We start from the raw sequence: 22,220 nt of genomic DNA, 5'->3' as shown, positions 1-22,220 counted from the left end.
GTTGGTGGTATATTCAGCGTTAGACACATGTTGGTCGGTGGTATATTCAGCGTTAGACACATGGTGGTTGGTGGTATATTCAGTATAAAACACCTGGTGGTCGGTGGTATATTCAGCATTAGACACCTGGCGGTTGGTGGTATATTCCGCATTAGACACATGGTTGTCAGTGGTACATTCAGCATTAGACACCTGGTGGTCGGTGGTATATTCAGCATTAGACATCTGGCGGTTGGTGCTATATTCAGCGTTAGACACATGGTGGTAGGTGGTATATTCAGTATAAAACACCTGGTGGTCGGTGGTATATTCGGCATTAGACACCTGGCAGTTGGTGTCATATTCCGCATTAGACACATGGTTGTCAGTGGTATATTCAGCATTAGACACCTGGTGGTCGGTGGTATATTCAGCATCAGACACCTGGCAGTCGGTGGCATATTCAGCATTAGACACATGTTGGTCGGTGGTATATTCACCGTTAGACACATGGTGGTTGGTGGTATATTCAGTATAAAACACCTGGTGGTCCGTGGTCTATTCAGCATTAGACATCTGGCGGTTGATGGTATATTCCACTTTAGACACATGGTTGTCAGTGGTATTTTCAGCATTAGACAGCTGTTGGTCGGTGGTGATTACTACAAGTGTCTCTCTCTGGAGAACACATCCTGTCCCACATTACTCAGACAACTCATTGATTTGAATTACCACAGTGTAATACTTAACTTCTCCTGTGGAGGTGCTACAGGGAAACTGAGCACTTACAGGCAGATTTTTCCCCAAGTGATCACTGGGAATCCCAGTTGAGTTACATATTGTGGTCATCTTGTGACAAGTAGAGTATTCCAAATTGGAGACCCCTTTTTTTTTTTTTTTTTTTTACAATGAAACTAGAAACCATGACTTCTATGTATTACGCTTTGTCTTCTAGATAATGTAACAAGAGCCTTATGTGAAGACGTCAACGGACACCCGGGAAGAAAGCACATCCTAATATTCACCACTGGCAGAAGCGGGTCTTCATTTCTTGGGCAAATTTTCAACCAAAACTCTGACGTTTTTTATCTATATGAGCCCCTATTCCATGTACAGGACATGTTTACCAACACCAATGGCCTTCCTACCTTAGACAGGAGGTCTCTTCTTGGGGCCTATAGAGATCTGCTGCATAACCTTTACGACTGTGACTTCTATCTCCTGGAAAATTACATCAAGCCCCCACCTAAAGACCATATCACATCTTCGTTTTTCAGACGAGGATCAAGTAAAGCCTTATGTTCTCCTCCCGTATGCAACCAAGTCCAAGAAAGTCAATGTTTGAAGGAATGCCGAAAGATTAACTTGACTTTGGTCTCCACATCTTGTCGATCCTACAAAACCATGGCGATAAAAATCATCAGAATTCCTGACCTCAACCATATGAGAACTCTGGTGGATGATCCGAGACTGAATCTTAAAGTGGTTCACCTAGTCAGGGACCCCCGAGCAGTTCTGGCCTCCAGAATCAACACTTTTGTAGGCCAGTATAGATCATACCAAATCTGGAACTCGTCAGGTCGAAAACCTCGCAACATGGACCTGACATTGATCATGAACATGTGTACGGATTACAGTAAGTCCCTCGAGACAGCTTTCAGTAGACCTTTTTGGCTGAAAGGGAAGTATATGCTGGTACGGTATGAAGATCTAGCTAGGGAACCTCTCAAGAAGGCCCATGAAATTTACAACTTTTTGGGTCTTCCGTGGAAGGAAGGTCTCTCGTCATGGATTGAGGAGAACACCAATGCAACGGTTGCCCCTAATTCTAGCAAATATGCAACCATCCGGAATTCATCCGAGACTGTGGAGAAATGGAGGCTATACTTACATTTTAGTATAGTCCAAACTGTGCAAAATATATGCAACACCACCTTGTCCCGACTTGGTTTTCAACTGGTGGACTCCATCCAACAGCTGAAGAACCTTTCTCGAAGCCTTGTAGAACCAAGGGTGTTTTTGCCATTTATCTAACAAAAAATAGAGCAAAATTTGTGGTGTAAGCTACCAGATCAAACCAACAGAGATTAAAGGAATATCACAAGTCTCAACGGTGACTGCGAGGGACAAGACGTTAGATGAAGATGAAGACGACCTCGGCGGGTACAGAAAATTAATTACCAGATCATGTTCTCCTCCTTTAAAGTAAAAAAAAAAATCTTTTGTAAGAAAAATAAATAAATAAAATTTTACTAAAAAATATATATATATTTCCCATTTCAGAGTAAATGTATTTTCTATATAATGGATGTAAAAGTATGTGAACCCAAAGCTGATCTTACAAATGAATTAATCATAAAATTTATTCCTTAGACTATTTTCTTGAAGGGTGGTATAAAATTAGGGGGAAATAAAAAAAAAGTTTTTATTTCCTCTGCAAACGGCGCCACCCTTGTCCAAAGATTGTGTCTGGTATTGCATTCACTTGACTAAAGTGCAGCTGCAATACCAAGCCTAGCCTATGGAAAAGGGTGGCGCTCTTTCTAGGGAAACTTGCTTGAGCCGGATTGGAGGAAGTAGATCATGTGGCACAGATGAGGAGTATTTATTCTTTTAATGGGGTTGTGCAGAATAAGGCAACTTGGCCTTTTTCTTGCATAACAGCACCACACATCTACAGGATGAGTTTGGCATTGTAGCTCTGCTCCATTTATTGCAATTCCAGACATAACCAGTTAACAGGTGTGGCGCTGTTTCAAGAAAAAAAAAAAAAAAGCCATATTTTTCACATAATGGCCATCCCCTTTAATCCCTTACTATCACTTAAAACAGGATTAGAATAACATGCAAATTCTATTATTGCCCTTCAAAATAGCGCAACCCTGCAAATAGCAAGAATGTCCTTTTAATTCGGACATCTAGGTCAGATCATTCATGTCCTGGGTTCCGCAGGTTAATTAATCTAGAAAATATGTTTGCTGGCTCTTCAACCAAAACAGCGCCACTGTTGCCCATGGACCATATTTGGTATTACAGCTTAGCCTCATTAAAGGCAATGTAAATGAACTGCAGTACCAGACCGAGCCTATGGACAAGTGTGGCGCTGTTTCTAGAAAAACAAGAATTTTTTTTCTAGATCTTTACCTTAAAGTTTTGGCGCTAAAAATGGATCCATCAGGAATCTCAGAACCTTCCTTTTACTTCTGAATTCACTTCTAACTTAAAGCCAGGTAGGAAATACTCCAAAATACCCACATGCGTCTTTTTGGCAAAGGTTACAAAATAGTCCAGAGAAAAAAAATCAAGAAAGTTGGCAAGTATGACTTTGGCTCCAAAAAATGTACCAAGAGTATAGTATCCTTGCTTTAGTATTTAAAGTACCAGGCCACATCTCAGGATGTTATTATGTGGCTTTATCCCAACTAGAAACTTAATTTAAAGGGGTTTCACCCCCATTTCCCGGATGTGTATTGTTGGATAGTGCTTGTAAAAATAGGCACTTTTGCCATTTACTGTTTATTAAAATTTTCAGCCGTTCTTGAGATATTAACATTTGTCTTTTGTTTACAAACCATTGCCTAGGAGACCGACCACCGCTGCTGTCCTGCTTGAAAGCACTGGCTGAAGCTGGCCTGGCAACGGTACACTTCAGCGATCCCGGTCAGCTTCGAAACAGCGCTTATGTGCTTAATAGAAAAGTTGTAAACAATTTGCATGTTCTGTTGTCTAGCAGCGGTGGTCGGTCTCCAAGGCAACAAACTGTAAACAAAAAGGAAAAAAGTTAATATTTCAAGAACGGCTTAAAATTTTAATGAGCAGTAAATTGCAAAATTGCTTGTATTTACAAGCACTATCCGACTATACCATTTCTGAAGATGGGAGAAAATACCCTTTAATTCACATGAACCTAGGCGAGATCCATCTAATTCTACTGCTCGGGATCAATATGTGCAATCAGTCTGCAGATCTAATCTTTGCCTGCTATGAAGTAGACCCTAGTGTGTGAGTGAGAAGCAGCATTGGATGACAGATGGGATCGATGAGCACGATCTAGAATATAATCTGTATACAGCCTTTAAATTAAAGGTCCACCTTAGATCTCGAGTCCTCCAACTTTATGAATCATACCTATAATTCCTCGTCTGTCTGGTTTTGCTTGTTCTAAAGTTCATTAAGTTTGTATAATGAGAAACTACATATACATATATACATATACATATATATATGTATGTATCTGGAAAAAAATAAGTGACCACTGCAAAATTTTCATTTTCTCTGATTTTTCTCTTTATAGGGATATTTTTGAGTAAAATGTACATTGTTGTTTTATTCTATAAACTACTGACATGTCTCCGAAATTCAAAGCTAAAAATGTATTTATTTGCAGCAAATGAGAAATCGGCAAAATAATAAAAAAAAAACAGTGCTTTCAGACCTCAAATAATGCAAAGAAAACAAGTTCTTATTCATTTAGAAACAACAACACTCATGTTTTATCTCAGGGAGAGTTCAGAAATCAATATTTGGTGGAATAACCATGATTGTTGATCACAGCTTTCATGCGTCTTGGCTGCTTTCCACCAGACTTTCACACTGCTTTTGGGTGACCTTATGCAGTAGTTCTTTGTTTGATGGCTTGTGACTATCCATCTTCCTCTTGATTACATTTCAGAGGTTTTCAATGGGGTTCAGGTCTGGAGATTGGGCTGGCCATGACAGGGTCTTGATGTGGTGCTCCTTCATCCACACATTGATTGACCTAGCTGTGTGGCATGGGGCATTGTCCTGCTGGAAAAACTAGTCCTCAGAGTTGGGGAACATTGCCTGAGCAGAAGGAAGCAATTGTTTTTCAAGGATAACCTTGTATACGGCTTGATTCATACGTCCTTCATAAAGATTAACCTGCCCAATTCCAGCCCTGCTGAAGCATCCCCAGATCATCACCGATCCTTCACCAAATTTCACAGTGGGTGCAAGACACTGTGGCTTGTATGCCTCTCCAGGTCTCCGTCTAACCATTAGACGACCAGGTGTTGGGCAAAGCTGAAAATTAGACTCATCAGAGAAGATTACCTTACTCCAGTCCTCTATGGTCCAATCCTTATGGTCTTTGGTAAACTTCAGCCTGGCTCTCCTTTGCTTCTCATTGATGAAAGGCTTTTTTCTAGCTTTACATGACTTGAGGCCTCTAGGAGCCTGTTACCAACTGTTCTTGCCGTGCACTTCACCCTAGCTGCCATTCCTTTTGTAGGTCACTTGATGTCATCGAATAAGATGATGGTCATCCTGGTCAGTGGAGAGTCGCTTTCGCCCTCTTCCGGTCTGTAGCTTTGTTGTCCCCAATGTCTGCTGCTTGACCGTGTGGTGATGGACTTCCATCTTCGAAATTTTAAGGATGAGGACATTAAGTAGAATGAGGTGGACTTTGGTTGGACAGAGACGACACACGGGACAGAGACGACACACGGGACAGAGACGACACACGGGACAGAGACCTTCTCCTGATGGGCGGTCTGTAAGTCTTCTGTCTTTTTCAGAGCTATTCTCTGCCACATCAACGTTTAGCTCAGTTTTGATGTGCTCATAAAATCGGCACAAAAAGGAGTTCAGCAGGTAACTTGAGAATCGATCAATGATCTAGTTTTGGTGGAGAGTTTGAAACTTGTCAACTCTTTCTAAACTTTTTTGTGCTGATTTTAGGACATCAAAATTGAGCTAAAAACTGATAAAGTCCTAAAATTAGCACAGAGGAGTTCAGAAAAAGACAGATAAGTTACAAACTCCCTGCCAAAACCGGCTCAGATTGAGGAGTTACCAGAGAATCTAGCAGTGAGCCGGTTTTGACAGGGAGTTTAACACACATCTTTTTCTAAACTACTCTGAGCTTTGTGAAGATTTATGACATCAAAATTGACCTAAACTTTGATGTGGTCCTAAAATCAGCACAGAGGAGATCCAAAAAAGGATGTATGAAAAGTCCCCCAAGGTATCCATATCTAATTCAGCAGCCCAAGTTGATTTAGAGGTTTTACCCAATGTACTTTGGGGATAAGCATATGTTGTTCTGGTTTAGTAGACAACAGCCATCTTGTTCTCCAATAAACACCTTTGTAAAAGTCATGGCTCCCTGTTGCCACCACTAGGGGGCATCTGTTTGCGGTTCCTATTCAAGTCAATAGATACCATATACAAATCAGTTGTTGTTTTTTTTAAGATAAAGTGCCATAGTGAAACTCCGTATTAAAATAAGGGCACAGCTATTACAGCTCCATAAAGTAGCACCCAAAAGAAATCTATGAAGCCATAGCAGGCTTCCTAATATCCCTAAATATGGAGGAACGCCACCTCACTCCAGGTCCCAGTGACATCTGAACTGATGAGGTCAAGAACCCACCAAACAGCTGTCTGCAAGTGGAGGTCTTTTCCTTTTGGAGATTATTCTAGCTTGGCTCTTAAAGGGCACTTGTCACCATGTTAAAAGTGTCCAGTTTTTGCACTTATTTTATTCCCTCTGCTCCCCTGAATAATACGCTGTTTGTTTTTTCACAATTTGCCATATGGTTACAGAGATAGGGGCCTGTATTTAGTACTAATTTTTATGGTCTTCACAAGGGGGCGCAGCTGGCGGAATTCTCTGGGAGGGGGCGTGGCTGGCGGAATTCTCTGGGAGGGGGCGTGGCTGGCGGAATTCTCTGGGAGGGGGCGTGGCTGGCGGAATTCTCTGGGAGGGGGCGTGGCTTTAGACTGCACTGTATTATTCTGAGCCACGCCCTCTTTACTAAAGAGCATAAAAATGAGAACTAAATATAAAAAGGTCCAAATCTCTGGAACCGTAGGGCGGATTTGAAAAAAACAAAAACACAAAAACGGAATACTCCGGGGGATGAGCGGGAATAAAATAAGAATAAAAACTGGCCAGATGTGATCTGGTGACATGTCCTCCTTAAAGGGTCAAAATGGACTTCTAGGATTGCTACTCATAACAGGTGGCACTAGAGACCCCATTATCTTCCTATTTGCACACCATAAAATAAATTATATATATTTTATTTTTTGCAAACTAGTAGGCATGCATGAGACATACATACCAGATCAGTCAACAGCAGCTTACTTATGGGTTCCAAGTAGCAACAACAGCTCTACAAATCATTTGCTAGTCATATTGTAACAAACTTTAAAACACTTACCACAAAAATGCTACATACTTGTATGTAGTATACATTGTATAGTGTTTGGTCGTAGCCCTTTAGCTGGAAAAACCTTTTCATTGACTTTACGTCCGAAACCCCCATAAAACGGGATTCCGACATATGCGTCAACAGGGCCATAGACTATAATGGTGCTGGAATGCAATGTTAAAGCACCCTTACATAAGCCAACGTGTATTTCCACATTGAGCTCTTCTGATCGCCATGAAATGATCCCAGAGACTGCGTTCCATGCAAAACACGCAGAACCAGAAAAATTATAATGTACAGAACTGCCTGAAGGTATGTCCCAAGCTTAAAAACCACAGGAGTTAATGAAAAGATCCGCACAAAGCTGGAAAAGACCTGAAGAAGGACTTCCGAGAATGTGTGAAGGTCGGCAGATGTTTCACACTTCTTTAGCCCACTTGCAACATTTTTTGTATTAAATACATCTCATAAAGTAGGTTTTTAAGATGCTAAAATCTTATCACGAGTCAGTGGAATAGAATGTAAATGTTGGTGTTATGTAAACACCACACGTCGATTAATAAAGTCCTGTGATCACAGCAGCATCAGCACAAATTCGAGAAACAGGAGAACTGTTTTGAATAATAAGCAAATGGTCTGCTAGAAACAGCAACAGAGCTTTTTAAAGACATCGGCTTTAATTCAAAGAAGCATCTCCCAAAAAACAGCACACAGAAAAAGTGTAATTCTCTGGTACTTTACTTCTAACATTCCCATACACAGGCCAAGCCTTGTTTTCAATGGCAAGAGAGGAGAAAGCTGTTGTCAGACACCTCTTGAGCGGAATTATGATGCTCTCCCCATGATATGGAAAGGAGAAGAAGAAGTTCAAGCATCAAAGCTCACCGATGCAGGAGGGACTCCATCATGGACGTGGTGCGCAGAAGGCTCCAGTTACTGGGTAAATTGATTAGTAGAAGGGACAGATGGGGGAATCCAGTATCCGTGAAAATCAGGTAAAATAAACCTTCACATTTATTGGAAAAGGTTTAAAAGCAGGGAGTATATATAAAAAAAAAAGCGGAGGCATGAAAAGACACCGGGTCTACGCGTTTCAAGCCAAAGCATGGCAGAGGCATGAAAAGACACCGGGTCTACGCATTTTGAATCTGACGTTTAACAGCTTTGGCCTGAAACGCGTAGACCCGGGGTGTCTTTTCATGCCTCTGCCATGCTTTGGCTTGAAATGCGTAGACCCGGTGTCTTTTCATGCCTCTGCCAAGATATTATATACAGCCTGATTTTAAGGCTTTTCCAATACATGTGAAGTTTTCTTACCAGATTTTCGCAGATGCTGGATTTCCTCTATCTAACGCTTTCCCCATATTTGAGTAGGTTGTGAAAAATTAGATTGCGAGCCTTGCTGGACACAGGGGCTGCTGAAAAAGCTCTTTTAAAAAAACAAAAAAACAAACAAACGCAGAATATGTTGACCTATATAAGCAATAGCAAACTAATAGCACAGTCTGCAGCGCCATCTCATACTCTGGCCCTTTTGTGCTGCCCCCTAGGGCAGAAAAGGTTGTGAAAAACCCCACAAACTTAAATTTTTTGAACTCTGATAGTATAAAGAAACCTGAAAAAAATACTATATAATATATTTAGGCACAAAGTTTATTTTTAATTTTCTCTTCTCACCATAATTCACAGTTTAGGTGGGCAACGAAGTAAATATCGGAAAGATATAAGATACACAAGGGTGGGACATCTAGAAAGAAATTTACATTTCGGATATTTTCTTTTCCAGAGACACGGCAAACTCTATATAGAAAATAAGCTTCTTACGATGTATAAAAATATGTAAACTACCACTTTTTTTTGGATTTCTGCTCCAAGGGAGGAAAGAAACAAACAAACAAAAAAATATAGGACAAATGCATCTTAAAAAGGGAGTGTCAACCGTGTGCAAAGACCGAAGAGACAGTGGTGAGAGTTAAAACCCGGAGCTTTATATAAGTGGCCCTACAAGATAAGCGAGGGTGGTAGCAGAATCCATAATTATGTTGTGTACCTGAGGGCGATCTATAAGGCACTAAAGAGGAATGAGAGGAAAAACTAACCTTCCTTCCGCAAAAAAAACAAACGTATTGGTCTACCCTCAAACTAATGTACCCCCTTCGTCACATACAGAACTACCAAGCACAAAAAATAAGCCAAAAATCAATGGGAAAAAAAAGGAAAAAATAAAGCTGAAATTTTTGGACATTAAAAAAAAAAAAGATAAAAAATGAAAAATTGGTGAAAAATTGCATTGATATATTAAAAGTGTGTGGATTTTCCGATGAGTGTCACTAAGATAAAATACATACTACAGAAGTACCAAGCTGTAAATCTATGTGCTGTGAATTTATGTACAAATATATATATATAAAAAAAAACAAAAGGAAAAAAAAAACCCCCAAAATACAAACATGATTTGGTGTATTAAAAATGTAACGTTTGCAGTTTCAATGAACCCTTCATAGTCCGTCGTGTTCACTGCGCGGCTGCCGCAATCCCGTCTGCGTGCTCGGTGGGCCGCACCGGCACTACAGAAACAAGTGTCTTGTCTGGTGTGCTCTTTTGCTTGCCCATTTCTGCAGTAACCAAATCGCTGCTGGGTCAGTCCTCATAGAAAAAAGGAAAAATTAGATAATATAATTATTGGCTCAGTCAGATTTGTCCTTCTTCTTGCCGGAGACTTTACTGGAGACGGCAGAGCCGACGGCGGCGACGCTCCCGGTCACTGCCGACACTCCGCCCTTTACAATGCCGACCCCTATACTGGGCACCGATGTGACTGCTGTCTTTGTCACTTCAAAGCTTTTGCCTCCGATCCAGGCGACTCCACCTATGGTGGCACCAACGGCACCTTTGGTTATGCTGAAGATGCCCCCCGTTACGCGGGAGATCATGCCGGGCTGGGCTTGAGGGTGGTCTTTAACAGTTTCTGGAAAGAGAAGAAGCAAAAAAATAATGAATGCCTTATTGTATCCAAGCTCAAATATAGGTCTACAAAAGTATCGGGGCATGCTGGGACTTCTAGTCAGTGGGAGAGTCGCAGTTTGGAGTAAGTGCATTCTGCACAGAGAGGCTTAGAATAGAGACTCCTCACATGGCACATTACATTATACATCCACAACAGGGATCAAGGCAGCATTTCTAAAAGGAGTATGCTTTAGTTTTATTATTTTACAAAATTTTGAATAAATAAAAAAAAAAAAATAATTCTTTTTTTTTTGCTTGTGATGCAGCCTCTAATTCTGCGAAACGTCAATGCAATATCCAATAGGAGGCGGTTTGTGGGTAGATAATTGAAGGTGTGTAGATCCCAAAAAAATAAAAACTACGGGAAAGTTAAGTAGAGGGATGCACATCAGGCTCCTGCACCTTCCGGTACACCCACTGTGACAATATCACATTCTGCAGATTTATAAACACTTCTCATTAGAAGTGGAAGATAAACTTCTGGTAACATCAAAGCCATTTGTGTGGATGGAGCGCGCCAGCTGCGGTGGCAAATCTTCCTCGCCTTGAGCTCTTCCCACAAACTTTCATCTCCAGTTCAATCAGCGACATCTCAGAACCTGCCTGCCGCGGGCACGATGCATCGTTTCTCAAAAGTAGGTCTGCATCTATCACATCAATAACAGATGGCACACTCCGCTGATCTGCGAAACGGTGCAGGTGCGGCAGCTCCACCATTAAAATACATCTGTCAGAATGGGTTTCATCGTGGAGGGGTGCAACGCACCTAGACAGCTCTGCTGCATTACATAGTCACGCTGTGCTGAGTTCCTAGAGAACCTTCCAGTAATAGAAAAATCAGACTAGTTCACACGATGCGTATTTCATGCGTTTCCGCGGCGTTTTTGCAGTTGCGTAAACGCCGCGGAAACGCATGAAAAACGCATGGTAGAAGGGAAGCAATGTTCCCCAATGGAAATCCGCATGTGCTGTGCCCATGATGCGGATTTTTCCGCAGCGTTAATGCTGCGGTCAAAAATCCGCAGCATGTCAATTAATTTTGCGGAAACGCGGCGATTTCGCCGCCATTGACTTGCATTAGAACGCGCCAATTCCGCAAGACAGCATTTGTACTTGCGTAATTGGTGCGTTCTAATGTGCGGATGGTACCCGGGTGTGGAGGAGAGGAGAGTCTCATCCACACCCAGGTACCATTAAAAAAGCTGTAAAAAGAAGAATAAAATAAAAAATAAATGTATTCTTACCTTCTGTCGGCCCGCGCAGCGCTCCCGCTTGGTTCCCGGCACTTGCAGTGAGTTGTAGGACCTGCGGTGACGTCAGAGTCATGTGACGGGTCACGTGACGCTGACGTCGGCAGGTCTTTCAATTCAAAGTTGCCGGCAGCCGGGAGAACGGAGTGAGCAGGACAGCGCGGGCCATCGGAGGTAAGTATATACACTCTCTCGGGTCACACTGTATAAATCCATGCTGTTTGCATGGATTTATATAGTGTGACCTAGTTATCAAGCACTTTCCAGGTGATGCTAACATCGCCTGGAAAGCGCTTGTCAATCTGCATGCGGAAACGCATGTGAATCTGCATGTGGATCCGCATGTATTCTGCAGGAAAAACGCATGCACAATCTGCATGCGTTTTTTCTGCCAGGGAGATGCAGAAATGATGCAGAAATTTTCTGCTTCATTTCTGCATCGTGTGCACATACCCTAAGCAAAATCTACTTGAAGGGACAGAAAGCTAATGGCAGGTCCAATAGCCTGTAGACCCGTCAGGCCATTTAAAGAGGACCTGTCACTAGGTCAAAAGTTGCTAGTTTTTGGTTTTACTTCCCCCTGCTCCCTTGAATTTTCATGTTTTTTTTTTCTCTAAATCCACCATATGGTTGTGGAAATATGGGCCTTTATATTTACTAGTCCTTTACAAGGTCTTTATAAAAGCGGCAGAGCCCTCCACATTAGTATCTTATGAGTGCTGCCGCCTTATTTGAAAAAAAAACACCTTATTAGCATCAAATAAAAAAGGCCCACATCTCTGGAACCGTATAATGCATTTTTAAGAGAAACAGAATAAAATGAAAGCAAAATCCGGCCAAATTAAACCCAGTGAAAGACCATCTTTAAGAACACCATTACTCAACCCAATAGACCAGCAAGTATGCTGGAAAGAATAGAAATGGGCATCCACTTCAAGTTACTATTCCCCCTTACTTAAAGGGGGATGACGAAGGCAGGACCAAAACGCACGTCAGGGCGGACGCTCAGGTGTTTAGGAGCCCTTACATATGGTAATGCTAGGCTTACTAGTAATGGCGTTGGTTGCTTACTGTTGCCATTGATCTATAGGTCATATTACATCAGTGGATATGTCAGTAATTTGTTATGACACTGCTCTTTTCCTGTGTGCCCAATGCACGCTGTGTATATGTATCACATTCCCCAGTCTGCTATGATGATTTTTTACTGATAAAATTTGATATTTTTCTACTATAATCTGAACTTCGTTGATCATTCCTCCCCCCCTCCTTATAGGTAACTATTACTTAGGGTCATAGACCTAATAGCCATCAGCCTTAAATTGTAAGCAATGTTTGAGAAGTGATCACCAGATTTTACAATAAAAACAGCAATTATTAATATAGATATTAGTCCTGAGGAGACATATACTAGCTGTGAAAATCCATATCACAATGCCTGTATATTTCTTTATAACAGTTTCAGTCTTATAACTAACGGATTTGGCAGCTCCTCAATGTCCCTCCTCCCTGTTGTGATCTCACACTACTCAGTACAATCTGCAGATGTCAGTCTGTATAGGAAGGCACAGACTGAAAGCATTTAGTCTCGTGAGACAGTTCATTCTATAGCTGGACTCCTAAAATAATCAATCATACAGGCATTCTGACAAGGATATTCGAAGTGAGCACACCAGTCTCACCAGGTCTCAAATCCATTTAATAACTCATGCACTTTGTATTGTGAAATCGCACTCATTCTTCAAAAAAGGAAAGCAAGGAGTAGGTAGGGGCAAGATTACTATAGGGAAGGAAAACCAATCTCTACTCCCCAGAGACGAGAATAGCAGAATCAACTATGTACCTACAGGAAAATTCAGGTACCCCATGCTGGGGCGACTCCGTACCCACTAATGCACTGACACTTGGATAACCACTGACACTTGGATAACCTGAAGTTTCCATCAACATTAATCTCTAAGCGTTACTTGTACAGTAAATTACGGAGCCCAAAAATAGCCCCGTCACCAGGATTGCCATCACACCTGATACTGTATCTGTACGAGTCCCAGACGCCGGAACAATCTCTTATGTAAACAGGTTATTTCCATATTCCAGACGTGCAACACTAGGTCAAGTATCCAGTCATAAGACTGCCACGTGGTGCACAGGATCTGTTCAAGCAGTTGACGTTTTGCAATGCAGCAAGTAACACGGGGGGAGGTGGGGATGGCAGAAGGATAAAAACCTCAGGAACTGTCCACAAAACTGTAGAGATGAGTGAACCCGAAAAAGAAAAAGCACTGAATGTTTTCAGTCTCTGCCTTCCCAGACAGACTGATATCTGCAGCTTGTATCGAGTAGTGTGAGATCTCAGCAGGGAGGAGGGACACTGAGGAGTTAGGTGGGCAGAGCTTGGAACTGTTATAAAGGAATAAACAAAGCAATGCGATATGGATTTTCACAGCAAGTATAGTAGCCTCAACAAGACTAATATCTATATTAATAATTTATGCAGTTTGTTGTAAAATCTGGTGACAAATTTTAAGCAATGTTTGCAAAAGATTGAAAAGGAGGAGACCTGCAAGTCTTACTATATTAATTGCTCAATCAGGAGACCGCAGGGGCCGTCACTCTGCACTGACCTGAGCCCCGCCCATGAGGAGGCTTAGTATTGGGAACCTGCAATTTAAGAGCTGCGGGTATTATAAAAGTATTTCTTAGTCGTGCATCCGACATAACCATCACCCCAGGTATTTTTTACATGGGTCTTCCTGCCCTCTACATAGTGTAGTCAGAGGTTTTAGGGCGGCTGAAAGACTGCCCCTAATCTGCAAAAAGTTGGGGGGGGGGACGCTGGAATTTTTCTACGCTTAGGGTCCCCATACACGACATGAAAATGGGCCAATGGTCGCAAATACATGACAGACTACAAGGGCCAATATTGATTGATGCTAGTCGTCACACAGTGGAAAAGACCATTATATATCGGCCATGATAGAAATCAGCTAATCAACAGGAGTGAATGTAAAGCTGCCCATATACTGCTTGATCCTTATTTCCCCCCATATCACCTGTCAGTGGAAAGTCAGGACACCCCCATACAAATCAGATGGTCGTCTAGTCCTGCAAAAATTGGCAGCTTCAGCCATCTTTCATCTAATGGGGTCCTTTAGTGACCATCAGCTCTGGCTCCTAGTGGAGGGTCCCTAGCAGGGCTTCCCATCACAGCCATATGCCCTTTACTGAGAAATACCTTTTAAATTAAACAAATGGGAGGAGCTAGTTCCTAATTAAAAATTGGCTCACATTTTCAATACCGATCGCGGCTTCCAATACGTGGCGCTAGAGTTCTAGTCCTCTCAGTAGCATGCAAGGCTTATAAGTCTCCTCACTCTGGCATGCCAGGCTTGGCACTCCCCACAAGGAGAAACGTTACCCCTTAGACCCCAAATACTGACTGACGCAATCTTAGGCACCTTCTTGAATCTGCGTTCCCACACGCTTCACGTCCCGTGCTAACAGTATCACAACAGCCGTAACATGAAAGCTATAACGGCACCCAAATAACGGGTGTCTGAATTGATGGACACTGGTCAAGCTGACATTTTCAGTGCCCTTTTCTCCAGGTGGCAGAGCGGTGGTGTTTTTTGGAATCTCACAGTGAAGCCCCCCCATTATACGTACAAAGCATCAGTCATCTGAAAGAGTTGATGAGAAAAATGGCAATTCCTTAAAATAAAGGAAGAAAGGTGTAATTACCCTCTGGGGCCTCATCCCGTAGATACGCGGGGACGTCGTCTTCTGCCTTATCCGTGTGGTTCATCGTGTCTGGGAAACAGAAGGAGATAATTATCATTATGGCCGGGGAGTAGGAGACTTAACGAGCAGAATCTCTCAGCGACATTATGCAAACGCTTGCAAGATGTGACCAGATTGCCGTTTGCAGAGCGGTGACTTTACTCCCAAGAGACACTCAGCGAGCACAGGCACAAACAGCGGATTCCATATACAAGCCCAGGGTGGATCATCCTCAGCCGCCCCATTACGAGCTCTCACCCAGACATCCCTGCTCCTGTGCCGAGGATGGCACCCAGTTTTCCCAGAAGCGGCCGTAGTATACAGCGTACGCACCACCCTGCCGTTCCTGCTCTGCACAAGTCACAACCTGTTAGGTCTTCGCTGCCTTTATTAAAACCAGTCACGGCATTGTGTCCCAGAATGCAAAGCCCACGGGAATTATGGGAAATGTAATTCAATTGTGAGCGATGCAACAAATGGATAGATGGGAAATGCTGGCACTTTTAGTCCTACAGGTCATAAAACACATCAAGACTCCTTCCGGTCATTACAGTGAATATTGGCTGTCACCCAGCTTTCCTACAGTCCTGAATGGAAGATGGGCACAGAAGTGATTGTACAGAGAAGATAACCAAGCAGCTTTGGAGCCTGGGAATGATCTTAAACCACCCCCCCCCCCCTGCAGAGGCCATATTTGATGCCACCCTACTTTCCCAGAGTCCTGAATGGCCGACCAGTTCAGTAATCCGCCTATGGAGGAGCAATGTTTTCCCAGACCCCATATAATATAAATAAGTAGATTTGCCACTCTGGAATATAGGAAAGTAGGATATCTTTTCAGCAGGTTGTCACCCAGCTTTCCTACAGCCCAGACGAGCAAAAGCAGAAGGTGCAATGATGCAGCCCCAGATCCCCCAACAAACAGGGTGAGCTAGGTAATCCCCAACGGCTGTGGTCATATTTGGCATCACCCAGCTTTCCTAGGATCCTGAATGGCAGCGATGTACAATAGCTTTTCCACTGAGGAGGTGTATAATATATATACATATATATATACACACACACACACACACACACACACACACACACACACACACACACACACACATACAAGAATATAACAAGTTTGCCAATCAGGAGTTTGGGAAAAGTGAACTTGGCGGTGACTATATTGTTTGTCACCAAGCTTTTCTAGAGTCCTGTATGGCAAATTGCTAGTGTGGAGGAGCAGATCACATATTAACAAATCGGAAGGTTTGCTACTCAGAAGAGGAGCGCTGCTTTTGTGGTTTTATTGGTCGTCAACCAGCTTTGCTATGGTCCTGAACGGCTTGACCTGCACAGTAGTGAGGCGACAACATAACTAAGCAGATTTGCCGTTCAGGTGTCTGGGAAAGCTAGGTAAACTATATACTGGTTGTCATCCTTCCCCCTATAACTAAGCAGTTTGGGAAATCTGGGTGAACACCCCTTTGATAGCAATATTAGAAGCGACGGTATAGTAGGTAAATTTGCCATTCAGGAATCTAGGAAAGGAGGACACCCCTGCAGTGACCAAAATTGAATGCACCTTATTCATAAAGGAGGGAGGAGTAGAGAGAACTTTCTCCTGATCCCAGACTCCTATCATAGGAAAGTAGATATATTGGCGGTCACTCAGCTGTCCAAGGGTCCTGAATGGCTGCCCTATATAATAAGATATCTATAGACTGGGTGCAAATGTTCTGATGCATTACTAAGCAAATATGCCATCGGAGGGAGTCTGTCCGGGAAAGCTGAGTCAAGACCCTCGCAGCAGCCATAATGGCAGTCACCCTACTTTCCTGAATGGCAGATAAGTACAGTAGAGCATCTATAGCGTCATCTGATATATTAGGTAGTTTTGCCATTTTTGGGAGAGCTAGGCGAGAACCCTATACGGTGGTCATATAGGCTTTTACCCTGCTTTCCTAAAGTCCTGAACTGCAGACTTGTATAGCGGCATGTCAGCGTAGTAGAGTCTATGGAGGAGCAGAGGATACAACCACTCCTCCTGATCCCATAAAACAATTAAACAGGCAGATTTTCCATTCGGGAAAGCTGGGTAATCATCCCCACAATGGCCATACTTCATGCCACCCTTCTTTCCTAGAGTCCTGAATTGAAGCTTTGGCACAACAGTGGATGCAACAATGTATTCCAAGACCCTGCGTGACAACACAACGAGGTAGATCCACTTTCCCATACTCCTGAGTGGTGTAACACCCCTGTACTAGGAGGACATCCAGCTTTCTTAATGTCCTGAATGGTAGAATCTAGTAGTGTGGCTATAGAGGACGCACTGATGCACACAATGATCCCATAAAAGTAGCTATAGATATGCCTTTTAGGAGTCTGGGAAAGCTAAAAAAAAAAAATATATATATCCTAGTGGAGGCCATATTAGTGGTCACCCATCTTTCCCACAGTCCTGAACAGTAAAGTATAGTAGTGTGGATGTAAGGGATACAGTAATGACAATATAGCTATAATCAGGAGTCTGGGAAAGCTTGGTGAACCCCCTCATAGTGGCTATATTGGTGGTCACCCAACTTACCCATAGTCCTGAACAGAAGTGTAAATATAGGAGATGCAGTAGTGATAATATAGGTATAATCAGGAGTCTGGGAAAGCTTGGTAACCCCCCCCCCCCCTTATAGCAGCCATATTGGTGGTCACCCAGCTTTCCCACAGTACAGCTATAGGGGATGCAGTAATGGTAATAGGGGTATAATCCGGAGTCTGGGAAAGATTGCTGAACCCCCCCTTGTAGCAGCCATATTGGTGGTCACCCAGCTCTCCCACAGACCGGCTATAGGGGATGCAGTAATTATAATAGGGGTATAATCCGGAGTCTGGGAAAGCTTGGTGAACCCCCTCGTAGCGGCCATATTGGTGGTCACGCAGCTTTCCCATGAGAACGTAGGCAAGTAGAGATGACCAAATCCAAAGCTTCTGTATGGTGGCTGTACACACACACACACACACCACATCCTGCTCCATATACCCACATCTGCGGGATACACCACGTCACAAGCCCTGGCACCGCTCCGTCCACATCGGGCACTGTACTCATGATATGATGATATTTTTAAAGCCACAGGACATAAGGCCGTGCAGGATGGAGGGAGGAGGCTGGGAGGACAGTGCGGCTCCTCCAGTGACGTGGCAGAGGCTTAGACCTGATCCCTAGCAGCTCTGCACAGCAGCAACACGTCCATGTCATCCCGGGGGAACGCAGAACAATTCACCTCTATGTGCAGCCACCGCACCGCCTGCAGGAAGAAGCTCCACCCTGCGCCACAAACACCCATTATCCCCCCACCACCCTTCTCCAAGTATTCAGGTGCAGCAGGTTTAACCCAGTCGTCACCTTCTGGTTGCATCTCAGCAAGTTGCCTCTATCCGAGACTGCCCCTTTAAATTGATTCTGATCATAGAGGGTCCCAGCTGCTTAACAGAGAACGTGAGAGCCAGATGATGAATGTCACAGCCCCTAGGCCAAAACAGACGTCATGTCTGGGTCACGGCCTGAGAAGATAATAAAATATCCTTAAAAGGGGTCCTCCTCTATATAAAATGATCACTTATTTACTGCGTAGGCGATTATTGATAGATCGGTGTCGGTGCAGCACTTGTGGTCGTCATCGACCACCAGAATTTACTGAAATCACAGCGCAGCACTATTGGCTTAGAACTGAGCGGTACGGCGCACGTACAAAATATATTTTACCATCGGACAGCTGCTTTAAGAGTGAGTTGAGTGCGAGCCACAAGCAATTTAGGATTTGCAATATCCAATAAATTAGGACACCCCCCACCCTCCCAAAAAAAAACGTAATTTGAAGCTTTGTTTATATTTTTAAAAAAAAGTGCGACAAAAGGAGAAGTCATTTAGTGAATCGCCTGCAGATACAACGTGGAGTAAGGGAAGGAGGAGCCGCAGGCTGGCTCAGAAGGGGTTAAGCGTATAGGTCATACATGCCATACTAGGATGCTGAGCAGTGTGTACATACAGCTCGCGTCAGAGCACACGTGTGTGTAGGGATCACATGGCTGCACAAGGTAATGCGGTCATCTCCAACCTGTGGCTGCTGCACATAGCATGCTGGGAGTTGTAGTTTTGCATCGGCTGAAGAGCCACAGATTGGAAAACACTAATGTAATATAATTTTAGATATTATTGCTACATTTTGGGTCTCAGCCTCCCCAAAAAAACAACGTATAAAACTTCTAAGTTAGTGATAATTTTAACTAAGGAACGTACATCTCCCATAGAATAACACCAAAACATAGATTCTCTGCAGGACCCAGTGGCATTAGAGTTCTGCTGAAGCGGACTTAAACCCCCACCCACACCATTGTATGTCAGTGATCACAACCAACAGTCTAATGTGTATCTGCGCCTCCCGACTCTGCTCCGACAGAACAAGTAAGGATCCGGCATGTCCAAGCCACCCTGTGTATGGAGGAGTTGGGAGACATTGGTTTGGCCGAAACCATTGCTGAGGTTCAACTGAAGCGGACTCACATCCCCACAAATAACCAGACATCCTTGGGTATAGCTGAAGCAGACCCAGAACCCCAGAGCTAACCAGACATCCTGGGGGTTCAGCTGAACCAAACTCAGGTCCTCATAGCTAACCAGACATCTTAGGGTTCAACTGAATCGGACTCGGATGAACTAAGCTAACCAGACCTCCCGAGGTTCTACTAAAGCAGACTCGCATCCCCACACCTAACCAGACCTGCCGGGGTTCTACTAAAGCGGACTCGCATCCCCACACCTAACCAGACCTGCCGGGGTTCTACTAAAGCGGACTCGCATCCCCACACCTAACCAGACCTGCCGGGGTTCTACTAAAGCGGACTCGCATCCCCACACCTAACCAGACCTGCCGGGGTTCTACTAAAGCGGACTCGCATCCCCACACCTAACCAGACCTGCCGGGGTTCTACTAAAGCGGACTCGCATCCCCACACCTAACCAGACCTGCCGGGGTTCTACTAAAGCGGACTCGCATCCCCACACCTAACCAGACCTGCCGGGGTTCTACTAAAGCGGACTCGCATCCCCACACCTAACCAGACCTGCCGGGGTTCTACTAAAGCGGACTCGCATCCCCACACCTAACCAGACCTGCCGGGGTTCTACTAAAGCGGACTCGCATCCCCACACCTAACCAGACCTGCCGGGGTTCTACTAAAGCGGACTCGCATCCCCACACCTAACCAGACCTGCCGGGGTTCTACTAAAGCGGACTCGCATCCCCACACCTAACCAGACCTGCCGGGGTTCTACTAAAGCGGACTCGCATCCCCACACCTAACCAGACCTGCCGGGGTTCTACTAAAGCGGACTCGCATCCCCACACCTAACCAGACCTGCCGGGGTTCTACTAAAGCGGACTCGCATCCCCACACCTAACCAGACCTGCCGGGGTTCTACTAAAGCGGACTCGCATCCCCACACCTAACCAGACCTGCCGGGGTTCTACTAAAGCGGACTCGCATCCCCACACCTAACCAGACCTGCCGGGGTTCTACTAAAGCGGACTCGCATCCCCACACCTAACCAGACCTGCCGGGGTTCTACTAAAGCGGACTCATATCCCCATACCTAACCAGACCTCCCGAGGTTCTACTAAAGCGGACTCACATCCCCATAGATAATCCCAAGTAGAACTGCAGGACGCCATTAAACGCGGTCCCCCTTACACCCAGTGAGTCATTTCCATCGCCAACACCCGGACTCGAGCGCAAACGATCGTCTGTCTCCACCAGTGCAGACAATCAAAGTCATGTGACCCGCAGTCCAATCACAATCTCTCTGGAATACTTAGCGCAGATCTGGTCGGCCACAGACACCCGGCGGAGACCACCGTCCCGTAGCTCAATAACCCGCCGTCTGCCATTTTTAATCGCCAAGACGGTTACCACAGCGACGTACAGCTGTTGATTTGCCATCTGGGCGGTGCAAACAGTCAACAAATGCGATTTTTGCATTTTTAAAAACAAACAAAAAAAACCCTAGATTTTTATTTTTGCTAAAAAAATCCAAAACAGCCATAATAGGAGAGGAACTCCTATCTTCTATGGGGACTACTACCCCGAATAAGCCCCAATATAGTCCCCTGAGTGCACGAGAAGATTTAGCCCCCTGAGGACGAGTAAGTATTCTCTCATTGCTCTGTCCCACGTTACATAACCCGCCCACACAGCTCGGTACGGCCGCACTCACCGGTAGACATTACGTATCACCTCCCCGTATGGCGTCTCCCTCCGCCGCCGCTGCTCTCTTTACCTCTCGGCGCTCTCTCACTTCACTCTGGCCGCTGCAGACGTGGCGCCTGACGCATCCTTCCGCTCAGCCAATAGGAAGGCTTGGAAGCGTCAACCAATCACCTTCGAGCTCCTGCTATTTAAGTGACGTGGAAGTGCCCAGATGTTCTAAGAAAACAGTTATGTGTGTGGTGGAGGGGCGGTATCTGCGGAGCGGCCCCTCAGGGCAGGGTGTGTGTGTGCCAGTGGGCATGTAGGAGGGAAAACATGTACAAAGTAATAAAGAAAATCTAACATGGCAGCTCCACAGTCTCTCAGGTGCCATCTGTGCCCTCATTTCCACACAAAGGCCTGGTTTTTAACCTCTTCCTGGCCAAGTTTCCTTTTTTTTCTTCCCTTTTCATAATGTTTATTATAAAGTCTCATTTTTTGAGGTACTTCTGAATGGCCCCCCATTAATTTTTATCGTAAAATGTCCTCGATAACAGTTAAAAAAAAACAAGTGAAATGGGGAAAAAACATACGATTCTACCATTGTTTTTTAAGTTCTGTTTTTACAGCAGCAAAATTGACCTGGCGACACAATTCCTCCAGTCAGTATTACAGCGATACCAAACTTGCATATATATATTTATTTATTTATTTATTTGCGTGTGTATATATATATATATTTATTTTAATTTTTTTTATTTCAGTGGTGAAAAAAAATTCAGAAGTTTGTAAAAAA

At 44.0% G+C, this 22,220-nt stretch overlaps 2 protein-coding genes across 8 annotated transcripts in view; one reads left to right on the top strand and one right to left on the bottom strand.

Annotated features, from left to right (window-relative positions):
• Window positions 1–3,540, top strand: part of LOC141164546 (carbohydrate sulfotransferase 1-like) — an 87,839-nt gene extending 84,299 nt beyond the window's left edge. For 4 of the 5 annotated variants that reach the window (XM_073649924.1, XM_073649923.1, XM_073649922.1 and 1 more), the window contains one exon: window positions 935–3,540. In XM_073649924.1, coding sequence (XP_073506025.1) covers window positions 935–2,013 — 1,079 coding nt within the window. In that variant the 3' untranslated portion in view covers window positions 2,014–3,540. The remainder of the gene's footprint in view (window positions 1–934) is intronic. The other variant, XM_073649921.1, reaches the window with a different exon arrangement.
• Window positions 3,541–8,796: 5,256 nt separating this feature from the next.
• Window positions 8,797–21,612, bottom strand: TMEM263 (transmembrane protein 263). 3 transcript variants are annotated; one of them, XM_073649917.1, is made up of 3 exons: window positions 21,453–21,612; window positions 15,155–15,223; window positions 8,797–10,125 (listed from the first exon to the last, which is right to left on the bottom strand). In XM_073649917.1, exons 1-3 carry the CDS (start codon window positions 21,460–21,462, stop codon window positions 9,845–9,847), a joined length of 360 nt encoding a protein of 119 aa, XP_073506018.1. In that variant the 5' UTR covers window positions 21,463–21,612; the 3' UTR covers window positions 8,797–9,844. The 3 variants fall into 3 exon arrangements, with proteins under 3 accessions (XP_073506018.1, XP_073506019.1, XP_073506021.1); XM_073649918.1 differs by lacking the exon at window positions 21,453–21,612 and adding an exon at window positions 15,452–15,592; XM_073649920.1 differs by lacking the exon at window positions 15,155–15,223 and having other exon boundaries at window positions 21,453–21,601.
• Between the last annotated feature and the right edge of the window lie 608 nt (window positions 21,613–22,220).

Source organism: Phyllobates terribilis, unplaced genomic scaffold, assembly GCF_046119375.1.
Source record: "Phyllobates terribilis strain yellow unplaced genomic scaffold, ASM4611937v1 Scaffold_10__3_contigs__length_209671492, whole genome shotgun sequence".
In the NCBI taxonomy this organism is placed as follows: domain Eukaryota; kingdom Metazoa; phylum Chordata; class Amphibia; order Anura; family Dendrobatidae; genus Phyllobates; species Phyllobates terribilis.
The sequence above is the reverse complement of the archived record's forward strand: the minus strand, read 5'-3'. Positions and strand labels throughout refer to the sequence as shown.